This window comes from Sus scrofa, chromosome 1 (assembly GCF_000003025.6).
Source record: "Sus scrofa isolate TJ Tabasco breed Duroc chromosome 1, Sscrofa11.1, whole genome shotgun sequence".
Lineage (NCBI taxonomy): Eukaryota > Metazoa > Chordata > Mammalia > Artiodactyla > Suidae > Sus > Sus scrofa.
Window position 1 is genome coordinate 41,203,609 of NC_010443.5, and position 21,595 is coordinate 41,225,203.

Consider the following 21,595-nt stretch of genomic DNA (forward strand, 5'->3'; position numbering starts at 1 on the left):
TATCCAGGAGGATGTGGGTTCAATCCCTGGTCTCAACTCCGTGTATTAAGGATCCAGCATTGTCACAAGCTTGCAGCTTAAATCACAGATGCTGCTTGGATCTGGTGTTGCCATGTCTGTGGTGTAGGCCAGCAGGTGCAGCCCCGATTTGACCCCTAGCCTGGGAATTTCCAAATGCCACAAGTGTGGCCCTAAAGGAAAAAAAAATTAAAAAGTGGGTGGAAGATCTAAATAGTCATTTCTCCAAAGAAGACATACAGTTGGCCAATAGGCACATGAAAAGATGCTCAACATTGCTAATTAATAGAGAAACATAAATCAAAACTACAGTGAGCTATCACCTCACACTGGTCAAAATGGCCATCATCAAAATATCTATATATAAATACTGGAGATGTTGTGGAGAAAAAGGAACTCTTCTACAAGGGAAAATCAATACAAATGACAGTGACTTCTCCCCAGAAAAGGTGGAGGACAGAGGAAGTAGCATATTATTCAGGTGCCAAAGGCAAAGAACTGTCAACCTGAACTCTGTATTATTGAAAATAGTCTTTAGGAATAGTGAGGAAATCAAGAAAATGTCTCTGATGAAAAATTTGTTACCAGCAGATCTACCCTAAAGAAAGCGGTAAAGAAATTTCTCTACCTCTGTACTACACCTACAACTTCTTATCAGTCTATAATTATACAAACTTTTTTATAAGAAGAGTGAATACAGAGTACTTGAAAACATTGAGAAACATAGTTGGACTGTGCTTATAATTTGTATGAAAAGTGAATTTGGTTGCATGTAGTAAGATTGTAAAGTGCTTGAAACCCTTAAGAATTCTGACTTTGTGAAGGGTAGAGAGATGAGAATCATGGGAAGTTCTGAATGAGCAAGTGTTCAAGGAACACTGCATCGTGGTTGCATGCAGTATAAATTGATTAGGAAAAAATTCAAATCATAGTGGGATTTTTTTGTGCTTATGTGATCTGATGATGTTCCAGCGGTGATAAAAGAGGAGTGAGTCCTGGAGAAGTTTTACATCCTTACAAACATTGAGCTCTTTTGGAACCAGCCGCTCTTGGTGATGGCAGTGCCAGGAGAGAAAACAGTCCATACCCGAGTATCTCTAAACAATATGCCTTCACTTTTTCCTCAGCAGTAAAACCCATATTCTCTTTTATTATATAAATATTATAAACTTTGGTTTTGTAGTCTATTAATGTCAATGTCATAGTGTAACCTGAAGGATTAAATATAACTAAAACAAGATGGCTCCTAATTTAAAGTCCCTTATAGAAATTCTGGGTCTGTCATTTAAAATTAGAATCCACTTAAAACAGTATCTTACAGTTTACTTTCTAGATAGCAGAGTACTGGAGTTAATTACTCTTAAGAAAATTTTATGATGTGAATTAATTTCCCTGAGTCACAGATAATGGAATTTTTCAGTAAATTGACAATGACTGAGATACTGAGCATTGCTGAGATAAATAGCCACTCCAGTAATGATGTAGTTCAGCTACACTTATGTTTGGTTAGTTAAAGAGATAGTTCCAATAAATTGTGGCCTTGGGTTCAACTCCCACATATGGATCAGTTTTTAACATTCCATGACTATGATATATCTCTCAAAATATTTAAAAATGCCCAGTGCTGTTCATGTGGGTTCCTGGACAAAGCGAATATATTGAAGTCAACAGAAATCCAGAACCTTCTCTGGCTATTTCAGTGATGTCATTTTTACATAGGACATGTAGAATTACTTTATAAGCTTTCAATATATTAATCTAAAAGCCTAGTTTCCTATTTCAAGATTAGTACTTGCTGGAAAGTAGTTTACTTTGCAAAATTTGTAATTGGTCTTGTTATTCTTAAGTTTCAAATCAAATTGTTTTAGCTCCTTTCAGAGATGTGCATTTTCTCTTCACTGACCTGTGTTTAGCTGTCTTTCTGGTAGCTAAGCCTGATTTCAGGCATAGGATTCAGATAATTATTTAGCAATGTGCTGTGACTTTTCACATTAACTCAGCTGCTTTGTTTAAATGCGTAGCATGTAGCAAACATATGGTTGTGCTAAAATGAGCACAATTATAATTGAGTTGAAATGTCCATCTAAAAGTTTTATATAATCTTTGTTACTAATGTATATCTCATGTCTTTCTTGATGATATCTAAAATTCATCAAGACATTCTGAAAAAACTGTAATCTTGAGACAATATTAGGCGACATAAACATTTAGAAGCTGAAAGTTCTCACCTTAGGGCTATTATTTACATACAGATTCATGAAAGAAAAACATTTGAAAAATTTCTCTGAGTGGGAGAATTTATGCCTATACATGTGAAGATAGAACCAATCTAAACAACTGTAAGTTTGAGTGTATATATTCAGTATTGAAAGGGCACAATATTAGTGTCCTTTCTGATCCTTAATTAATTGCATTTTCATACTTCAAAACATTAATTTCAACCTTGAAATCAGAATATGAATAGGGTTCAAGGAATAAAAACATTATTTTTATCTTTATTAAAATGTCATGAGATGTTTTATGTTGTTTGAAAGCATGTTATTCCTGTTTGACTTCACATTTTTCACATATTCAACACTAATTTTCCTTCATGAATAGTATACTTAAAATACACTTGGATATGCAAAAGGGTACATTCAGTCAACAGAGGTCATGATCAATATCCTGAATATAACTCGGGCACAGTTTTAAAAGCTTACTTGCTGTATGTATAAGCATATCAGTTACTCTACTGATACTTCTTAGAATAATTTTAGATTGCATATTAATTATCCAAATAGTTATATTCATTTTGGAAGTAATGTATGCAAATGTGGTAGCATTATCTCTGTATTGTTACATTGAGAGACATCTTTTCAGTTTTTCTTTAATAAACTTTCAGAGCAGTTTTAGATTCACAGCAAAATTGAGCAGAAAGTATAGAAAGTTCCCGAATACATTTTACCCTGCCATATGTGTAACCTCCCCCACTATCAATATTTCACACTAGAGTGGTAGACTTGTTACAGCTGATGCACTTACATTGACATATCACTATCATCAAGAGTCTTTAGTTTACATTAGAGTTAACTCTTGATGTTTCACATTCTGTGAATTGTGACAAATGTGATAACGTCAGGTATCCTCTATTGTACTACCTTACAAAACAGTTTCACTGCCCTAAAAATCCTGTACTCTGCCTATTCATCCCTCCCTCTCCCCAATCCCTGATAAGCTTACTTTTGATCTGGTTGCCTTGAACTGATTCCATCTGTTGCAAAGTATATAAAACACACAATATGTCCTGCTCTTAAAAGGGATGAGAGGTATGCATTGACTCTGGTCTTGGTGTTCTCATGATTTTTTTTCCTGAATGTGTGAATAATAAGATATAGTCTAATTAGTGATTTTTTTTTTCTGTATTGAAATCATTTAACAAATTCCGAAGTAATCCTTGGAGGATCTAAAGATAACAGATGATTCTTATCCAGTTTTGCATTGAATAGTTTCTATGTGAAGCTATTAAAATGTAATTTACATTGGAAACATTGTTATGAATATTAAAATGATACATGTTTTCAGTTGGCCCCTGTCAAGATTGTAACTGTGAAGGAGTTCTGATGACTTTTATTACTAGTGTGTGATTTAGAGATGCAGTATCACATATTATGCTTGACCTTTAATATCCTAATTATTCTCTTATTTATTACAGCTTTAGGAGAATTACTTGAAAAACTTGTTCTTCATCTCTCCGAAAGCCCGTCTGAATGCTACTTCCCCCCAGTGGAATATACAGGTACATATTAAACAGTTTGAATTTTGGAAAATGCTCAATGTGCAAATAAATAATGTTTCCTAGAGACACGTAAGTTGATTACAAACGTGTAAGTAGATTCAAGGTTTTTCATCCTGAAAACCTCTCCCTTTGTCTCATATACATTCCAAAAATCTTTCAGTCTCTTCTGTGCAAGTGTCTGGGCTTCCTTGAACTTTGTAACTTTTTAGACTTTTCTTTTTCTGTTTATCCATTCAGATTTTTTTTTATGGTGGTATCTTCTAATGTCTTTCATTTTTCTGCTTTCATCTACTATCCCCTAGTGATCTCATTTACTTGTATTATTTTACTGATTATTACCTGTTATTTTTACATATTGTTGATTTCTAAATTTACCTCTTCTACTCAAAGATCTTTAAGCTTCTTCCTCACATTTCTAAATTCTCAATAGGTAAACATTACCTGGATGTGCTTCAGAACCCTTAATGTCTAATAGGGACCTCATTTTATACCTCACTGAGATGCATCCTCTTACATTGTCTGTTTTGGTGTGCAGTGCAGTCATCTGTCCATCGAAGCCAAGTTACCTCCAATTACCACGCCATAGTAATTCTCTATTCTCAATATATCTCAAATTTATCTGTTTATATTTATCTCTACTCTTTATGTTAATTTAGGCCACCATTACTTTTTTGCTTAAGTTATTATGACATTTTCTTTATCTGATGTCTCTAATTGGAGTCTCATTTCTTTATGCTGCTCTCAGAATGACCTATGAAGTATAAGCCTGACCACCCCCCATTCCTCTTTGTCTTTGAAGCTTACCATTGACCACTGCATGAAGTTTAAGCTTTTTGTGTTACCCAAAGCCTTATGTTATTTTTCTCCTTCTTCTCTAGCATCATCCCTTTCTCTTCATACCTTATCTTTGTTTTTCAGGAACACTAAACTATTGGCATTGCCAACCTCCCCTTCTCCTCCAAATAGAGGTTCATTTATTCAACAAATAGATATTTTCTTTTAATTGTATAATAGAACTTTTCTAAGCACTTGGACATAGCAGTGAATAAAAGAAGAAAGTCTTACCTTTATAGTTTACCTTCTGATGAGAAGACGTAAATAAGTAAAAGATTTAGTATGTCAGGTGCTATGGTGTAAGTAGAGTAAACAGCAGGGAAGATGTCTAAAAACTGCTAGTTGGGGGGAGAAGTTTCCAATACTAAATAGTGTTCAGATCAGCAAAATTTGGAGAAAGATATATGGATATTTTCAGAGAGAGAGAATTCCAGCAAGTGATTAGGAAGGAAACTAGTATCACTGAATAGGAGCAAGGGGACAGAATTTTTGGTGTTGAAGTTAGAGAAGAGAGGATGGTAGTTTTTTTTTTTTAATTGGGGCATAGTTGATTTACAACTGCATGTTATTTTCATGTGTACGGGACAGTGATTCAGTTGTAGATTTTCATATGCATTTCCCTTGTACATTATTTCAGATTCGTTTCCCTTATAGGCTACAAAATAGAGTGGCCTGTGCTTTGTTGGTTTTCTGTTTTGTACGTAATGGTATGTATATGTTAATCACAAACTCCTAATTTATCCCTTTCACTCCTTTCCCCTTTGGTAACCATAAGTTTGTTTTCTATGTCTGTGAGTCTCTTTCGTAAGTAAGTTCATTTGTATCTTTTTTTTTTTTAAAGGTTCCACATGTAAGCCATATCATACGATATTTGTCTTTGGCCTACTTCACTTAGTATCATCAACTCTAGATTCATCTCTGTTGCTGCAAATGGCATTATTTCATTTTTTTAATGGCTGAGTAATATTCCATTGTACATAGGTACAGCATCTTCTTTATCCATTTATCTGCCGATGGACATTGAGGTTTCTTCCATGTCTTGGCTATTGTAAATAGTGCTGCAGTGAACATTGGGGTGTGTGTATCTTTTAGAATAACAGTTTTTTCTGGATATAGGCCCAGGAATGGGAATGCAGGATCATATGAGTAATGGAAATAAAAACAAAAATAAACAAATAGAACCCAATTAAACTTAAAAGCATTTGTGCAGCAAAGAAAACCATAAACAAAATGAAAAGAAAACTGGCAGAATAGAAATAATTTCCAATGATTCAACTGACAGGGGATTAATCTTCAAAACATGCAAACAGCTTATGTATAGTTCAATATCAAAAAAATAAACAGTGAGTTTCTGTCGTGGTACAGCAGAAATGAACCCGTCTAGGAACCATGAGGTTGAGGGTTCGATCCTTGACCTTGCTCATTGGGCAAAGGATCCGGTGTTGCCGTGAGCTGTGGTGTAGGTCGCAGACGTGGCTCAGATCTGGCATTGCTGTGGCACAGGCTGGCAACTACAGCTCCAATTAGACCCCTACCTTGGGAACCTCCATATGCCACAGGTGCAGCCCTAAAAAGACAAAAAAACCTATACACAATCAAAAAACAGGCAGAAGACTTAGTAGACATTTCTCCAAAGAAGACATACAGATGGCCAACAGGTACATAAAAAGATGTTCAACATTACTAATTATTAGAGAAATGCAAATCAAATATACAATGAGGTATCACTTCACTCCAGTTACAACGGCGACCATCAAAGAGTCTACAGATTACAAATATGGGAAAGGGTGTGGAGAAAAAGGAACCCTCCTCACTGTTGTTGGGAATGTAAATTGGTAGAGCTGCTAGGGAGAATAATATGGAGGTTCCTTTAAAACTAAATGTAAGACTAACATAGATATAGGGTTTTGAAAGTCATCACAGGGTCTTGAACACAGGAGTGGCATGCTCTGACTTATTTTTAAAAGATCACTATGGATGTATCAGGAAATGACTGAATGGGAACAAAGGACCTAAAGCAGGGAGACAAGTTAGGAGGCTGTTGAAAAGGTCCAGGTGAAAAATGGCAAGGGCTTGGATGAGGACGTCAGTCGAGTTTGTTATAAGTTACTTGGATTCTAGGTTTATTTTGAAAATGGGACCAACAGAATTGGGTAACAGATTAAATAATGGGGTGAGAAAAACCATCAAAGACCCAAGTTACTGATCTGACCCACTGGAAGGATGGGATTATCAAATACAGAGAGAAGAATGGAAGAAGAATAGATTTCACAGAGGGGATTAGGAGTTTGCTTTTATTTATTTTATTTATTTTTATTTTATTTTTGTCTTTTTAGGGCTGCATCTGCAGCATATGGAGTTTCCCAGGCCTAGGGTTGAATCAGAGCTGTAGCCGCTGGCCTACACCACAGCCACAGTAAACGTGGGATACAAGCCGCATCTGCAACCTATACCACAGCTCATGGCAATGCTGGACCCTTAACCCACTGAGCAAGGGCAGAGACCAAAGCTGCATCCTCATGGATACTAGCAGATTCATTTCTGCTGAGCCACAATGGGGACTCCCAGGAGCTTGCTTTTATGTGATATTTTGAAAACTTGTTACACACATTTAGTAGGCATCTCTAAACACAGAATTTAGGGGAAAGTTGTGCACCGAAAATACAAATTACTAAATCATCAGCTTAGTGTATAAAGCCAATACACATCTCTTTGTCATGTTTCTCTCATATTCTGACTTACTGTCTAATTCTTCATGTGGCAACAGTCTCATATAGGGTAGTTTGCCATATCCTCTGTACCTAGAATAACAGTGTCAATAAGTGTTTGACAAATAAAGGAGAAAATGCTTAAAAGAATGAAGGAGAAGAGCTTTATAAACCATCAATCAGTTTGGTTTACCCTATTGTTTATTGAAGTTAAAACATTTAAGATTTCTGAGCAGAAGTTTGTACTTGAGGATGATTTAATAACTGTAGAGGATGAAGTAGAGTGAAAAACTGAAATCTCCCAAGGGTGAATATCCAGTACTTGGGTATCAGTAAATAAAGACACAGTGAAGAAAGCAGAGAGGGTAGCGTGATAATAGATCATCAGGGATTATTGCCTCTCTTCCTCATAAAAATAACATGACCTTTCTGTTGGCAAGAAACCATCCTTCAAATATGTGTTTTTTATTCAAGTTAAATACAATGTGTAAAATCTCCATAAAGAGAAAAAATTTAAATACATGCTTTCATTCTGGCTCAGCCTGTGTTTTTTGGGGGTATTTTTATTTGTTTGTTTGTTTTAAGCCCTATTACCTACCACGTCACAAACATATCCTGTGCGTTCATATAATTGAATCTTTGCTTCTGCTGTTCCTTCTGGATAAACTTTTTACTCCCATTAACACCTATATGATAGGGTTCAACTCCATTGTAAACTATAAAGTTGCAGCTAGAATGTCACCTTCCCTCTTAACTCCCAGTCAAAAGTCCCTCCTTTATGCTCCTGTTGCATTCACATCAAACTATCATTTTGATGTTTATTATACTGTATATGGCTAATTTAAATTATTCCATTAGCTCTCAGATACCTTTGTTTCTTTAACATTTGATATATTTTTATTGAATTAAATATACACATCATCATATAGTATCTATGTATTCACACAATGCATTCATATAGCAATTCTAAATCTATTGAGGTTTACAAATATACATATAAACATATACCTAATTAAATCATAGTGATATGGGTTTGGGAAAGGGCTATCAGTGATCATAAGAAATTGAAAGCAAGAATTAAAGTAGAATTGAACAAATTAAAGTAGGCAAAGGGGATTGATACCTTTTGAGCACTGCTTGTGATTTAAATAGTGTGCTCAGATACTTATGCATTATATCATTCAAAACTACTGACCCTTGAACAACAGATTTGAACTGCACAAGTCCACCTATATGCAGTTTTGTTTTTTCAATGAATAATACTACAATACTACCAATAGATGGTTTGTTGACTCTATGGATATAGAACTGAGGATATGGAGGACCAACTGCAAAGTTAATACTTGGATTTTGACTGTATAGGGTTGATGCCCCAACCTCTGTGGTGTTCAAGGTTCAGCTGTACTGAAGAAAAACATTTGTGAAGAAAGTTACAGTTTTTTGAACAAACTTGGAAAAGGATGTGGAAAACATAACAGAAATGATTGATGATAAGATCTATTAGTAAGAGGAAATAAGTAAGAAGTGGTAGTCATGGAGATTTGAATGGCCAGAATGGGTATCTCTTTGTCTTCAATATAATAATCTTCGAATTCTACACTCTCTTTTGCACATTGTTCTTTTAGGTCATATTTCCTGTAGATAATCTAAAATTGTCATTATGTTGTATATATTATCTAAATATTCACAAGGCTGATTGCTCAATATGCATGCATTTACTGCTCTCTTTCTAAATTATGCTGAAAGAGATCTCAGCTATTGGCTTTGTTGAATGTATTATCTAGGCAGATAAAACTTGACTGTGAATTTAAATTTTTTAAAGTCTCCAGCTGAACAACTATCCACTGGCATTTTTTAGAGTACAGCTAAAAATAAAGTGACTACCTGTTGATTGTGTAATATTTATTATAATGTGGCAAGTTTGTTGCTAGGATTGTTTTCTTCCCATGGCTCTAGATAGCTTCATCCTTTATCATTTATTTTTTGGCTGATGGAACAATAATTTTCTTTTATAAAATTTCACTATTTAAATAAACAAAAACTGTTTTCATATAAAAGATGTTGCAAAGCAGACGCTGAATAGATATATTCAACGTTTTTTCATGTTTCTTGAAATGAGAAACTAATTGACTTTTTAAAAATGACAGCTTGCTAAACCCTAAGGTGGTTGAAATTAGAATAACACAATCATCCATCTGTTGTTAGCTCCCTTAGGATCTCAATCCATTATAAAATTTGCAAATCTGGAAAAAAATCAAATTAGTTTGGCTGTTTATCCCCTTAAAGAAAGAGGAGAGAACAAAGTTCTGCACATAGGCAGTCTGTAACTCCATACAGCTATCTTTCTAAGTCTTAACAGATGATAACATTTGTCAGCTCATTTCCCTGAACCTAGTTGGGGATTTTCTCCTTGTGTAATTGTTTCTTTAAAACCGTAAATTAAGTACTCCTTTCAGGGTGGTAAATATTTTAATTTTATCCCTGTTTTCTTTTATGTTATTAATCATGAGGTTGGAAAAAATATCAGAAAGCTTTGCCCTGTTTCACCTTTTGACTATTAAAATATTTTTAAATTTAATATATACAGTTAAATATCCATTATACTTTCTTTGGGTATTCAGCAAGCATACTCTTTTCTGACTTACATTTATGAAGCACGTTTGTGACTCTGCTTGATAATTGCAAGGAGGCATGTAATGTAAGTGACCCTGTCCTTAAGGAGGGAATATAGAGCATCTATCTAAAATGATGGGTTAAACAATTTGTGGCATATGGTAAAATAGAAAATAAATGGAAAACTGACACCTGGCTACTTTGTTTCAGGCAGTGTGCTTAGAGCCTTTGAGTATACTGTTTGAAAGGAGTTTTTGTCAGATGAGGGATTTTATTGTACCTAGCACAGAAGTTGAGTGGAAAGAATGATCAGTGTTGACTAATGCCATTATGAAGATTAGAGGATGAAGCAATGACAGCAGGAGTAGCCCCAGTGCTGCCTTCTGGGCCATTGCAGCTGAAAGTAATAGAAGAAGGGAAGCATCTTGCAGGCAAGGGCAATTGTATAGTAAACACATGAAAAAGAGTAATGCTTTTTTCCAAATGATGCCAACTATACCAATTAGGGGGCTGAGACTCTTAGAATAGCTTATAGATCATAAGGAATTAAATTTTATGGCAGTAAAAATTGAATAAAATGGGTAGATAACCACATGTTAAAAAAGTAGCAGCAGGGAGTTCCCATTGTGGCTCAGTGGTAATGAACCTGACTAGTATCCATGAGGATGTGGCTTCAATCCCTGGCCTTGCTCGGTGGGTTGAAGATCCAGCGTTGCCAAGAGCTTCATTGTAGGTTGCAGACACAGCTCAGATCTGGCATTTCTATGTCTGTGGCGTAGGCTGGCAGCTGCAGTTCTGATTCCACCCCTGGCCTGGGAACGTCCATATGCCCTAGGTATGGCCCTAAAAAGAAAAAAAAAGAAAGAAAGAAACAGAACCTTCAAGCTTGCTTTGGGAAGAAGGGGATAGGAGGATATAGACTGGTATTTGGATGATTAGAGTTCACTGACCTTACTATAGCTACAGGGCCTCAGGAGAGTAAACAGCCAGGCTCTAACTGCTTCTCCAATACTGGATTTGTCCTCCAGTGGAGATGTGCTTTACTCTTGCAAAAATTAATTTTTTTTCACACTATTAGCCAAGTGTCAGGCAAAATAGATTTTAATTTCTTCTACCACTGCTCTATGTGCTAGCTTTCTAAATTAAAAATAGAACAGAATGTATTACCACAGTGAGTGATTTCCGTCAATATTAAGTATATTTTTTCCAACTCATTTTGTTTGTTTAATTAAAGTGATTGATTATATCGAATAGTATTGGTGCTGATATTAAATTAGGCATTGATAAGGAAGTAGGATCAGTCTGATGCTATAGGTGTCATTGTTTGACTTTTGTTTAATAACTTATTCAGTAACTTTCACAGTCACTCTGGGGAATGGGAGTTTTATCACCCATTTGTTTCTTGATTTCAGTATACAGAAAATATTTTTTTTAGTTCATATCTATTTCCTTCTCCACCTTGCTTCTAGTTAGATACGTAAAGGATAGCTTTTGTTGTTGCTCATTGGATATTTGTTCATTTACTTCTTACTACTTATTATGTTCATTCATCTACTCATTTCATTCACTCAGTGTTTTTTAAGACTGCTATCTCACATACTGTTGTCTATCTCACATACTGTTGTCCACATTTCAGTAAGTCACTGGTTACCAATGATGCATCAGAGTTCCCTGAAAACATCCATTTTTATCATTGAATTTTACTTAATAATTTTGCTCAGTCAATTTTATTCCTGAAGATTTTTTTCCTTTTTACAGCTGCATGTAGAAGTTCCTGGAGCTTGGGGTTGAATTGGTGCTGCAGCTGCTGGCCTGCACCACAGATCCAGATGTGAGATCTGAGCCACATCTGGGACATAGGCCACAGCTTGTGGCAATGCCAGATCCTTAACCCACTGAGCAAGATCAGGGATCAAACCTCTTTCCTAATGAATAGTATGTTGGGTTCTTAACCTGAGACACTGCAGGAACTCCTGTTTCTGCAGATTTTAATTCCTGCTTCATAAGTTATATTTAGTCCAGGTTAGATATAACAAAGATTATTTCACTAAACTCTTATAGTTCAAATACAAATTTAATATCTACTTTTAAATCATTTTCTGACTTCTTATTTCAAGAAACTTCATTTTTTACTTTTTTTCCAATAGAATTTTATTCACTCTAAAGTCACCTTCATCTGTATCATACAGATGGTTTTTTTTTTAAGTGGGTATTTATTGTGGTATACTTAGTACGTCATATATTCTCATTTAAAAACCTTTTTGGAGATTAAACTGGTACTTTAAAGTGAAATTTGTGTGACAGGGTATCATTGGCCAGTTGTAATTAACTATACCTGAAGTTCAGTTTTATTCCTTTGAGTAGACTTCAACTTTGGTGCACAAGAAGTAAACTGTGGAGGTCTTCAAAAAAAAAAAAAAATTATTGGACAGTCACCCTCAATAATCTCATCCAGTGGTCTGGAGTACAGTCTGTTTATTTTTACTTTTTAAAAGTTCCTCAGGGAGTTCCCGTCGTGGCGCAGTGGTTAACGAATCCGACTAGGAACCATGAGGCTGCGGGTTCGGTCCCTGCCCTTGCTCAGTGGGTTGACGATCCGGTGTTGCCGTGAGCTGTAGTGTAGGTTGCAGACGCGGCTTGGATCCCGCGTTGCTGTGGCTCTGGCATAGGCCGGTGGCTACAGCTCCGATTTGACCCCTAGCCTGGGAACTTCCATATGCTGCGGGAGCGGCCCAAGAAATAGCAAAAAGACAAAAATAAATAAATAAATAAAATAAAAGTTCCTCAGAGTATTTTGATATATAGCCATAATTGGGAACCATCATCTTTTGAAATGTACAGAGTTAAGTTTTTACTCTGAAGATACAGAATCATAAACTTTTAGAGGGAAACAGGCCTAGGAATTTTTTGTATAATAGAACACTTACCTGTCATGTCAGGCTGACAGCTTGCCCACTCCGGAAAGACTGTTCTTCCATGGAGAACTAAGAATCTGAACCTTATATAGCATTCAGTGTCACAGTCCCTTTGGGCAAATTATCTCTCCTTGATTCTTAACTTTATTCCATTCTTCACAATTTTGGAGGTTAGCATCTCCTGGTAGAAGGTACCCTGATCTATAGAATTCATGACATTGAAATGCTATTCTTAGCATCCTTAGTCCACTGCATACTACTCCTCTACTGTTAAGATATCTGTGTTAAATTTTCTAGAAGAGAAACATAAGTATTATTATAAGTATACAGATCTAAATAGTAGTGAGAAAATAAGATTTTTTATGCTTAGTCATCTAATTTTGCATCACTAATATTCTTAGTGTTATCTGATCTAACCTAAAATTGTTCTGGTAGTAGTTTACATAAATCACTCTTGTCCTTATATCACATTACGGTAGTTGATAGGTCTCTTCAGTGGCTGTAGGCATATATAAAGTCAAAATGTTTGTTCTATTGGAACTATTTAAATTTTGCAAAATCAGCCATTGTCACCAATACTACAGCACTAAAATTTTACAATTTTTAACTTAAGAAACTAAAATGTAATTAATCATAAAATATGGAATCACTGGGAACAGATTCAAGTACTGAAACAAAAAGAACTCCCTGGTCACTAGCCAAATGAATTTAACCTGATTGTAGGAGACATTGGTAAATTATTGAATTTAAATTATGGCTGAATAAAAAAATGCTGTTGATAAGACTTAGAACATGAAATTATGGTGAATGTATGAATGATGATTAGTAGTTTTAAATATTGGCCATTATTTTGTGAGAATAATTTGTGATGTATGTTTTTAGTACAAAGTGATGGAAACCCAAACCAAACTTTTTTTTTTTTTGTCCAAGCAGAAAAAGAGACAGAATAATTGGCTCATATTAATAGGATGAAGCTGTCCTTAGCAATCTTAGTCTCCTGTCCATGTCCCACATAGAGGTCCTCAATAGCCCTGTGATTAATGGTGAGGGTTTGTAGGGGAATACCATCATCACTCTAGTTTGAAAAATCTGGAGAAGACATTGAGTAGTCTCCCTTGCTCAGCCTGTTGCTAGGAGTGAGAGAAGTGCAGAACTGGTATCCTTCCTTAGGGACGGAAGATATATCTACTACCGCAATAAGAGGAATTCTAAGCTGTATAAATTATAGCTTAACTGAGGCAAAATTTTAACAAGTATTGCTAAGATTGTGTTCTGATCTAAATAAGTAAAACTCAAATGTAGCTTATCAAGAAGTTAACCTACACTTAGGTTTTTAAATTTTTATTTTTCTTTAAAAATTTACCACTCCTGGAGTTCCCATTGTGGCCCGGCGGTTAACAAATCTGACTAGCATCCATGAGGATGCAGGTTCCATCCCTGGCCTGGCCTAGTGGGTTAAGGATCCGGCATTGCTGTGAGCTCTGGTATAGGTCACAGACGTGGCTTGGATCCTGCATCACTGTGGCTGTGTCATAGGCCAGCAGCTACAGCTCTCATTCAACCCCTAGCCTGGAAACCTTCATATGCTGTGTGTGCAGCCCTAAAAAGCAAAACAAAAAAAAAAAAATTACCACTCTATGCTGGGTAGGTGAGCTAGACTTTTTTGCCTGAGACTATGAGGGGTTCTTGCATCATGAAACAAGGCAGATTAGGAGATGTGGGTTACCATTTCTTTAAGAGTTCTGAAAGAGTAATTATTGCTGCTCCAGAGATCAGTTGTTGGTAACAGTGGTGTTTAATTTGTTCTTCCCTATCTCTGCAGATTCTCAAGTCTACCCATATTTTAAAGTTCAATTTAAATGCCACTTCTTTCTGAAATCTCCCTCTTATGAATTCACATGATTCTTTATCTGTAGAATTCTTGTTTCACTTTGTGTTTCAAAATATCTTTATCTGTGTTACCTATATACAAATTTTATCTCTGACACTGCATGGGAAATTCTTTTAGGGCATGATGTATTATTTATCTTTTGTCCCTCATAGATTCTAGCATGGTGCATCACACTTTATTTTATCAGAAGGGATTTATTAAAAGTAATGAATTAGTTCATGAGGTAAGTAGGTATATTATTAAAAATGTGACATGTACTGGTGTGTAATGGGAAAATAAATCTGCTTATATGAAACTAGCTTTTGGCCCTCTGTATCACTAAATAACTCTCTGATTTTGGTCAATTCCCCATTTGTGTATGTGTGTGCATGTGGGTACAAGTGCACAAATGTGTGCACATGCTGTGGTTTCTTCAGCCAGTAGCTGCTATCTAGTCATGCTTTTGTTTTGTTTTGTTTGTTTTTGCTTTTTAGGGATGCCCCTATGGCATATGGAAGTTCCCAGGCTAGGGGTCGAACTAGAGCTGCAGCTGCCAGCCTACGCCACAGCCACAGCCAAGCCAGGTCCTAGCCGCAACTGAGACCTATACCACAGCTCATGGTGATGCCAGATCCCCAACCCACTGAGCGATGCCAGGTATCAAGCCCACATCCTCATGGATACTAGTCAGGTTCGTTTCTGCTGTGCCACAATGGGAACTCTCTGTCTAGTGATCCTTTTGATTGTTCACTCTTAACTTGGTCATCCGGTGTTGTCAAAGATTAAACTTTCAGCCTCTCCTGTTGTTCTCTGCCCTGTACAACCTCTTCTTCATGTTTGTAAGGTGATAACAATTCTTATGTCACAAATAAAATTTGCCTGAGGGAAGAAATTTGTTTCCTCTGCCCTCATACATTGCCATACACTGTAGGCAGAATACTGCCAGTTATTCCTTCCTGTGACTCGTGTTTAAATCTTCAGGAAGAGAACAGCCATACTTGTCTATCTATATTTGTAATTCAAAACCTTATGTATGCAGTATTTGATGAAAATACAATATTCTAGACTGTTTTGGGTTAATTTGTGTTCTGAGAATCAAGTAGAAATAGATTGCTTTAAAATTATGATTTTTTTATTTAATATGCTTTTAATATTTTTATAGGAGAAAAGTTACTTTTTCCTGTTAATTTCTTGAAAAAATATAACTGACAGCTCTTAAAAAACAGATTCACCAATGTTTTCAAAATACACATTAAAATATGTAGAAATCTTGCTTTCATCAATTTTCAATTAAAATGTGATTGTTATGCAGACTTTTATACATGTTTATAACCCAATATTCTCTTGTTTTTAGCTACTGATGCAAATGTGAAGAACGAAAGTCTTTCATCTGTGCAGCAGCTGGGCGTTAAAATGACTGTTAGGTATATTACAAAGAAATAGCTCACTTGTGCATTTCTAGAATTTGTTTTATCTCTCTGATAGATGCTTAATAGTATTTAAGAGCCAACTATTTTATATACTTTAAATACAAACTTTATCATTCAGAAAATAATAATTTTTTGAGGCTATTATCTCATGATTAAATTACTCACAGGTAATCAGTTACAGTTTATTATTATTTCAGAGCCTAATTACAGTGTATTTAAGTCTCTTCGACTGTCAGGTTTTTTGCAAAAACAACATTGTAAAAATCAGCACATTGGTTGCACAGTTATACCATTTTCTAAAATATGATTAGTTTTTATTGTCAAATATTGTGAGTATGTATCATTATGAGTACAAAAGTACCTTAATGATAGATGCAGAACTAAAATGAATAAACCGATTATAGTAGTTTGAATTTTTAGTTCTCAAATTGTGGTTTTCAAAGGGAATGGACAAGCTGAACAGACTAAGAGTTATAAGGTCTAAGTCCTTGAACTCCCCCTTTTCTTATTAAATGGGGATCTTGACAGCTCCATTTTATCTCATTGGGTCATCTTCAGAATCAAGTGTGAAAAAGATAACATGTGAAAACTTTTAAAAAGACTGTTTTTATAAATTCATAGCATTTTAATAAAAACTATGATAGTAAATCTAGCTTGCCCACCCATATCACATAGAGCATGTAACTCAGTGATTATGTTTTGTGGCCCTATGCCTGCTTTTTATTTTGTCATGACCAATTTGTATCTGAAATGGAAATCCATTGAAAATATGAGCAAGCTAGTCACATATTTTTTAATTCAAGATAGTCTTATTGTTAAGAAATAAATGGAAAGTGATTTATAATGAAATGTTTGCATACTACTACAGTATGAGACATAGCTTTCACCTCTATATAGTCATTTTAGCTGTGACAGCTACAAATAGAAACAGATTTTATTTTTGTCATTCAAATATCACAGGAGTGTTGCCCTTGGCAAAGTGACTTTGCAAAGTGGTGAATAAGTCTTGATGAGGCTTCAAGCAAGGCAAAAGTATTATCTTTCCCTAATGTACACATAGTTACATTCAGAATATAATGAAAAACAGAAGACAAATGGTTTATGAGTTTATATGGAAAAGAATTAGTTTCAGATAATTATAAAAAGCTTTTTCATCTATGCAAATAACAGGCAGGGCATTTGCAAGTTGTTCTGAGCAGGACTGACTGTCCCATGTCTAACCTTCTAGCCCTCATTCCCCAAGTATCAGTAGTGTCCCGGACTCTATGACAATCAAAAAACACCCCTATACATTTCCACAATGGCCCCTTGGGGAAGTGCCACCCTTGTTTAGAACTATTGGACTAGGTGAAATCTAAAATTGCTTCTAGATTTAACATTGTGTCAATCTATCCTATCAACATTCCATGTTTTAGTTTAAATTTGAGAAAAAAATGCCGTATTTTACTACTCATCTATATTATCTATGTTTTTGTTCTCTCATTACTGTTTCATTTTCCTTTGGAGTTATTGATATTAGATAAATACAGATAATTCCAATTTATCATAATTATCAAGTAGATATATTGAGTGTTAATCTTTCTAAGTGCTCTAACATAGTTATGCTAAAAGTAGAAATATGAAAACTTAAAACCTTGAGATCTCAAGAGAACTATCCTTGATGAACTTTAAAAGATGAATTTGCCATCAGGCCCTGACATTTTTCCTTTTGTATGTTTTCTGGGTTTTTAATGCAGGTATGGCAAATTCCTCAAACTGTTAAAAGATGGTGCTGAAAGTGATCTTACCTTGGTTTTAAAACATTGTGAGAGGTTCCTGAAACAGCAGCAAGCTTGTGTGAAATCTTCTCTTCGTATCCTTTTTGAATGATTGACAGTACTTGAATTTTCTTCATTTATTTTTCAGAATTCTTTGATGGGATACTTTACAAAATGTAGATGTAAAATAGTACTTTAACTTATATTAGTGATTTATGTGTTAATATATCTTTGTAGTATTTTATTCTATATTTTAAATATATACTTCATTAGATTGAGTAGTACTTATTAAATTCAATTTTATTGAATCTTAAATTGAATAATTAAAGATTTTAAAATGTATCTTCCAGCATGTATAAGGAAATTTTAAAAATAGGTTTAGTATGACACAACCTAGAATAGATTTACAAGGAGATCCTGCTGAATAGCATTGAGAACTATGTCTAGATACTCATGTCGCAACAGAAGAAAGGTGGGAAAAAACTGTAACTGCAATGTATAATTAAGGATAACCTGACCCCCTTGCTGTACAGTGGGAAAAAAAAAAATAGGTTTAGTAAATCACGAAAATACTGTAGATTTGGTAAATCTAGGATAAGAATAAAACATCCATTTGTTTTAGCTGAATTGGTTATCTTTCAGAAATAGGGTTTGACTTGAAGAAAAATGTACATACATCATTTACAGTACGGAATTCTAAAAATATATTGTCTTTGGAGTTCACATCATGGCTCGGGGGAAATGAATCTGACCAGTATCCATGAGGACACAGATTCAATCCGTGGCCTTGCTCAGTGGGTTGAGGATCAGATGTTGCCGTGAGCTGTGGTGTGGGTTTCAGATAAGGCTCAGATCCCATGCAGCCGTGGCTATAGTATAGGCCAGCAGCTACAGCTCCGATTAGACCCCTAGCCTGGGAACCTCCATGTGCTGCAGGTGCGTCCCTAAAAAGACACAAAATTTTTTTTAATAATAATATATCATCTTTTAAATACTTGATTATGCTAATAATTTGGCAGATAAACTAGAGAAAGAATGGTACTGTTGTGTTAATGACTTGAACAGTGTGTCTCCACAAACTAGTTTTTCCTTCAGTTACGGGTGCTTTTGGCTTCCACTAGACGTATCAGCAAATAGTAATTAAAATAATTTTTCTGTAAGTAATTTTTATTAGTAAAGTTTAATTTCACATTGATGGCTTATAAATTGATGATAAAATGAGGACTAAATATTACTAATACCTGTTTCCTAATAGAGATCCTGGTAAATGAATATTTACGAAATTCTTATATTTCACTGTGTAAAATGTTATAAAAGTTCCTTAACTGTGCTTTTGAGTCTGCCTGCAGGGAAGTTACACCGGCCATGACTGGTTTGTATCCTCCTTGTTCATGATAATGTTGGGGGACAAAGAGAAAACATTCCGATTTCTTCAGCAGTTCTCCAGGCTTCTGACTTCCGCTTTCCTTTGGTTACCAAGACTACATATTTCTGTAAGACTTTTTAAAATATATCTTACACTCCTATTTTTAAAGGTGTATTTTAAATTTTAAGGGAAATCCTATTTAAATTCATTGGGCTTTTATTTTATTTATAGAGTGCTCTATAATAATCTATATTTGTTTTCTACCTGAATGCTTTTTTGACTGATTCCTTTAGAAGATACAGATTTGGCATTTCTCACATAATGTTGTCTCACATAGTGGTAACCGAAGAAAGATTATATGTATAATAATGTATAATATTATGCATTATAATATAATGTATAATATTAATAATGTATAATAATAATGTATAATAGATACATTATTAAAATTTCAACTTAACAAGTAGTAAATAACAAAAGCGTTTCCATGTGTAAAAAGTATAGAATGAATTTTTTAATGATTTTTTTCCATTATAGTTGGTTTACAGTGATTTGTCAATTTCTACTGTACAGCAAAGTGACACAGTCACACACACATATATATATATATATACATTCTTTTTCTCACATTATCCTCCATCATGTTACATCAATCAAGTGACTAGACATAGTTACCTGTGCTGTACAGCAACTGTCATTGCTTATCCACTCCAAATGCAATAGTTTGCATTTATTAACCCCAGACTCCCAGTCCATCCCATTCCCTCCCCCTTGCCCTTGGTAACCACAAGTCTGTTCTCCAAGTCCATGAGTTTCTTTTCTGTGGAAAGGTTCATTTGTGCTATTTAGATTCCAGATATATGTGATATCATAATGAAAACTCATCATAGATTTCCCAAAAGTATGTGAAATTAGTGTGCTTTTCCTTTATGCAATACCTTTACAATTTCAACATATTATTTTTATATACTGTAATTGAACCAAAGATTATTTCAAATATTTTTATTGTTTTGTTAGAATGAATATTTTTATTGCTGCTTTGTTAGAATCTCTGGTTCAATTACACTATAAGAAAATAATATATTAAGTTGAAATTGTATCCATGTTGTGTATAAAGGAAAAGCACACTAATGTCATATACATTTGGGAAATCAATGATGAGTTTTTATCAAGGTATTATAGTGCGTTTTTGTTTTTTATTATTATCTTTTAAAACTTATGGCCATACCCACAGCATATGGAATTTCATGGACTGAATCTGAGCTGCAACTGTGACCTACGCCTCAGATGCGGCCACACTAGGTCTTTTAACCTACAGCACCAGGCCAGGGATTGAGCCTGCACTTCCACAGCCACCCAAGCCACTGCAGTCAGATTCCTAGCCCACTTTGTCACAACAGTGCATATTTACATGTGCATATTTAAAGTGCATATTTAAAGATTTTTCTAGCTCCACGAGAATTTGAGTTTAGTTAGAAGTGCATCCCTCAATTATTAATATTTCTGTATTTTATTTTACTTATTTACTTCATTTAAGATCTCCAGCTTGGGGAAACTGTCCCTTATAATAAGCCATGCTAATGCTTTCTTAAACTTTCTCCATGATATGTTTCAGTTGGACAAGAGAATCACATGGCACCCAAGGATAAGTTGTTAAGGGGACTGGAAAGTATATCACATTAAATGAAAGCATTTTTATATGCTTTTACAATATATATTTGTGATAAGGAAAGTAAAAGCAAAGCACCGAGTACATTAAATATAGAAATTTTATGATTTTATGCTTGAAATAGCTATGTGCAATTGCTGAATAAGCAATTCAGCTCTTGTACTTCATGTGAACTGGAGGAAAAAAAAATTTGTTCACGTGAATGGAGAGAAACACAAGGCAAAAGAGTATTAGCTTTTCTCCAATCAGTGGAACTCTTTTCTTTCTGTTAACCAAAATTTGAGCAATTCTTTAAATTGTATCTGGAGACTTAAAATATCTTAAAGATTTTTCACTCTTTCCATTTACAAATGTAAAGTTAATTCTTTAGATATTAAGTATGGATTTTAAGTCCAATCACACATTTTCATGTCCAGTATTTTAAAAATTATACCTGCATTCCACTAGTCTTAACTATTCTACTTTAGTGTTCAGATTATAGCACTGTCAGACATCACCAATGAACCGTTTTTAACCTTAATTTTTTAAAGGTGCATTTCTACTTGGACTCTATAAACCTTTTTTTCTAACACATTATTTTATTTTTAACGCAAGAGTGATGTGATCTAATTGCATTTCTTCCTGTAAAACTGAAATCAGG

The 21,595-nt window shown here is 34.7% G+C and overlaps 1 protein-coding gene across 7 annotated transcripts in view; it reads left to right on the top strand.

Annotated features, from left to right (window-relative positions):
• The window catches only part of TBC1D32 (TBC1 domain family member 32), a 207,635-nt gene that overhangs the window by 145,827 nt on the left and 40,213 nt on the right, over positions 1–21,595 (top strand). For all 7 annotated transcript variants that reach the window (XR_002343100.1, XM_013988502.2, XM_001926894.5 and 4 more), the window contains 4 exons: positions 3,710–3,793; positions 16,088–16,157; positions 17,900–18,015; positions 19,259–19,413. Coding sequence is in view for 6 of the 7 variants with exons in the window: in XM_013988502.2 (XP_013843956.2) it covers positions 3,710–3,793; positions 16,088–16,157; positions 17,900–18,015; positions 19,259–19,413 (425 nt within the window). In the remaining variant the exon portion in view is untranslated. The remainder of the gene's footprint in view (positions 1–3,709; positions 3,794–16,087; positions 16,158–17,899; positions 18,016–19,258; positions 19,414–21,595) is intronic.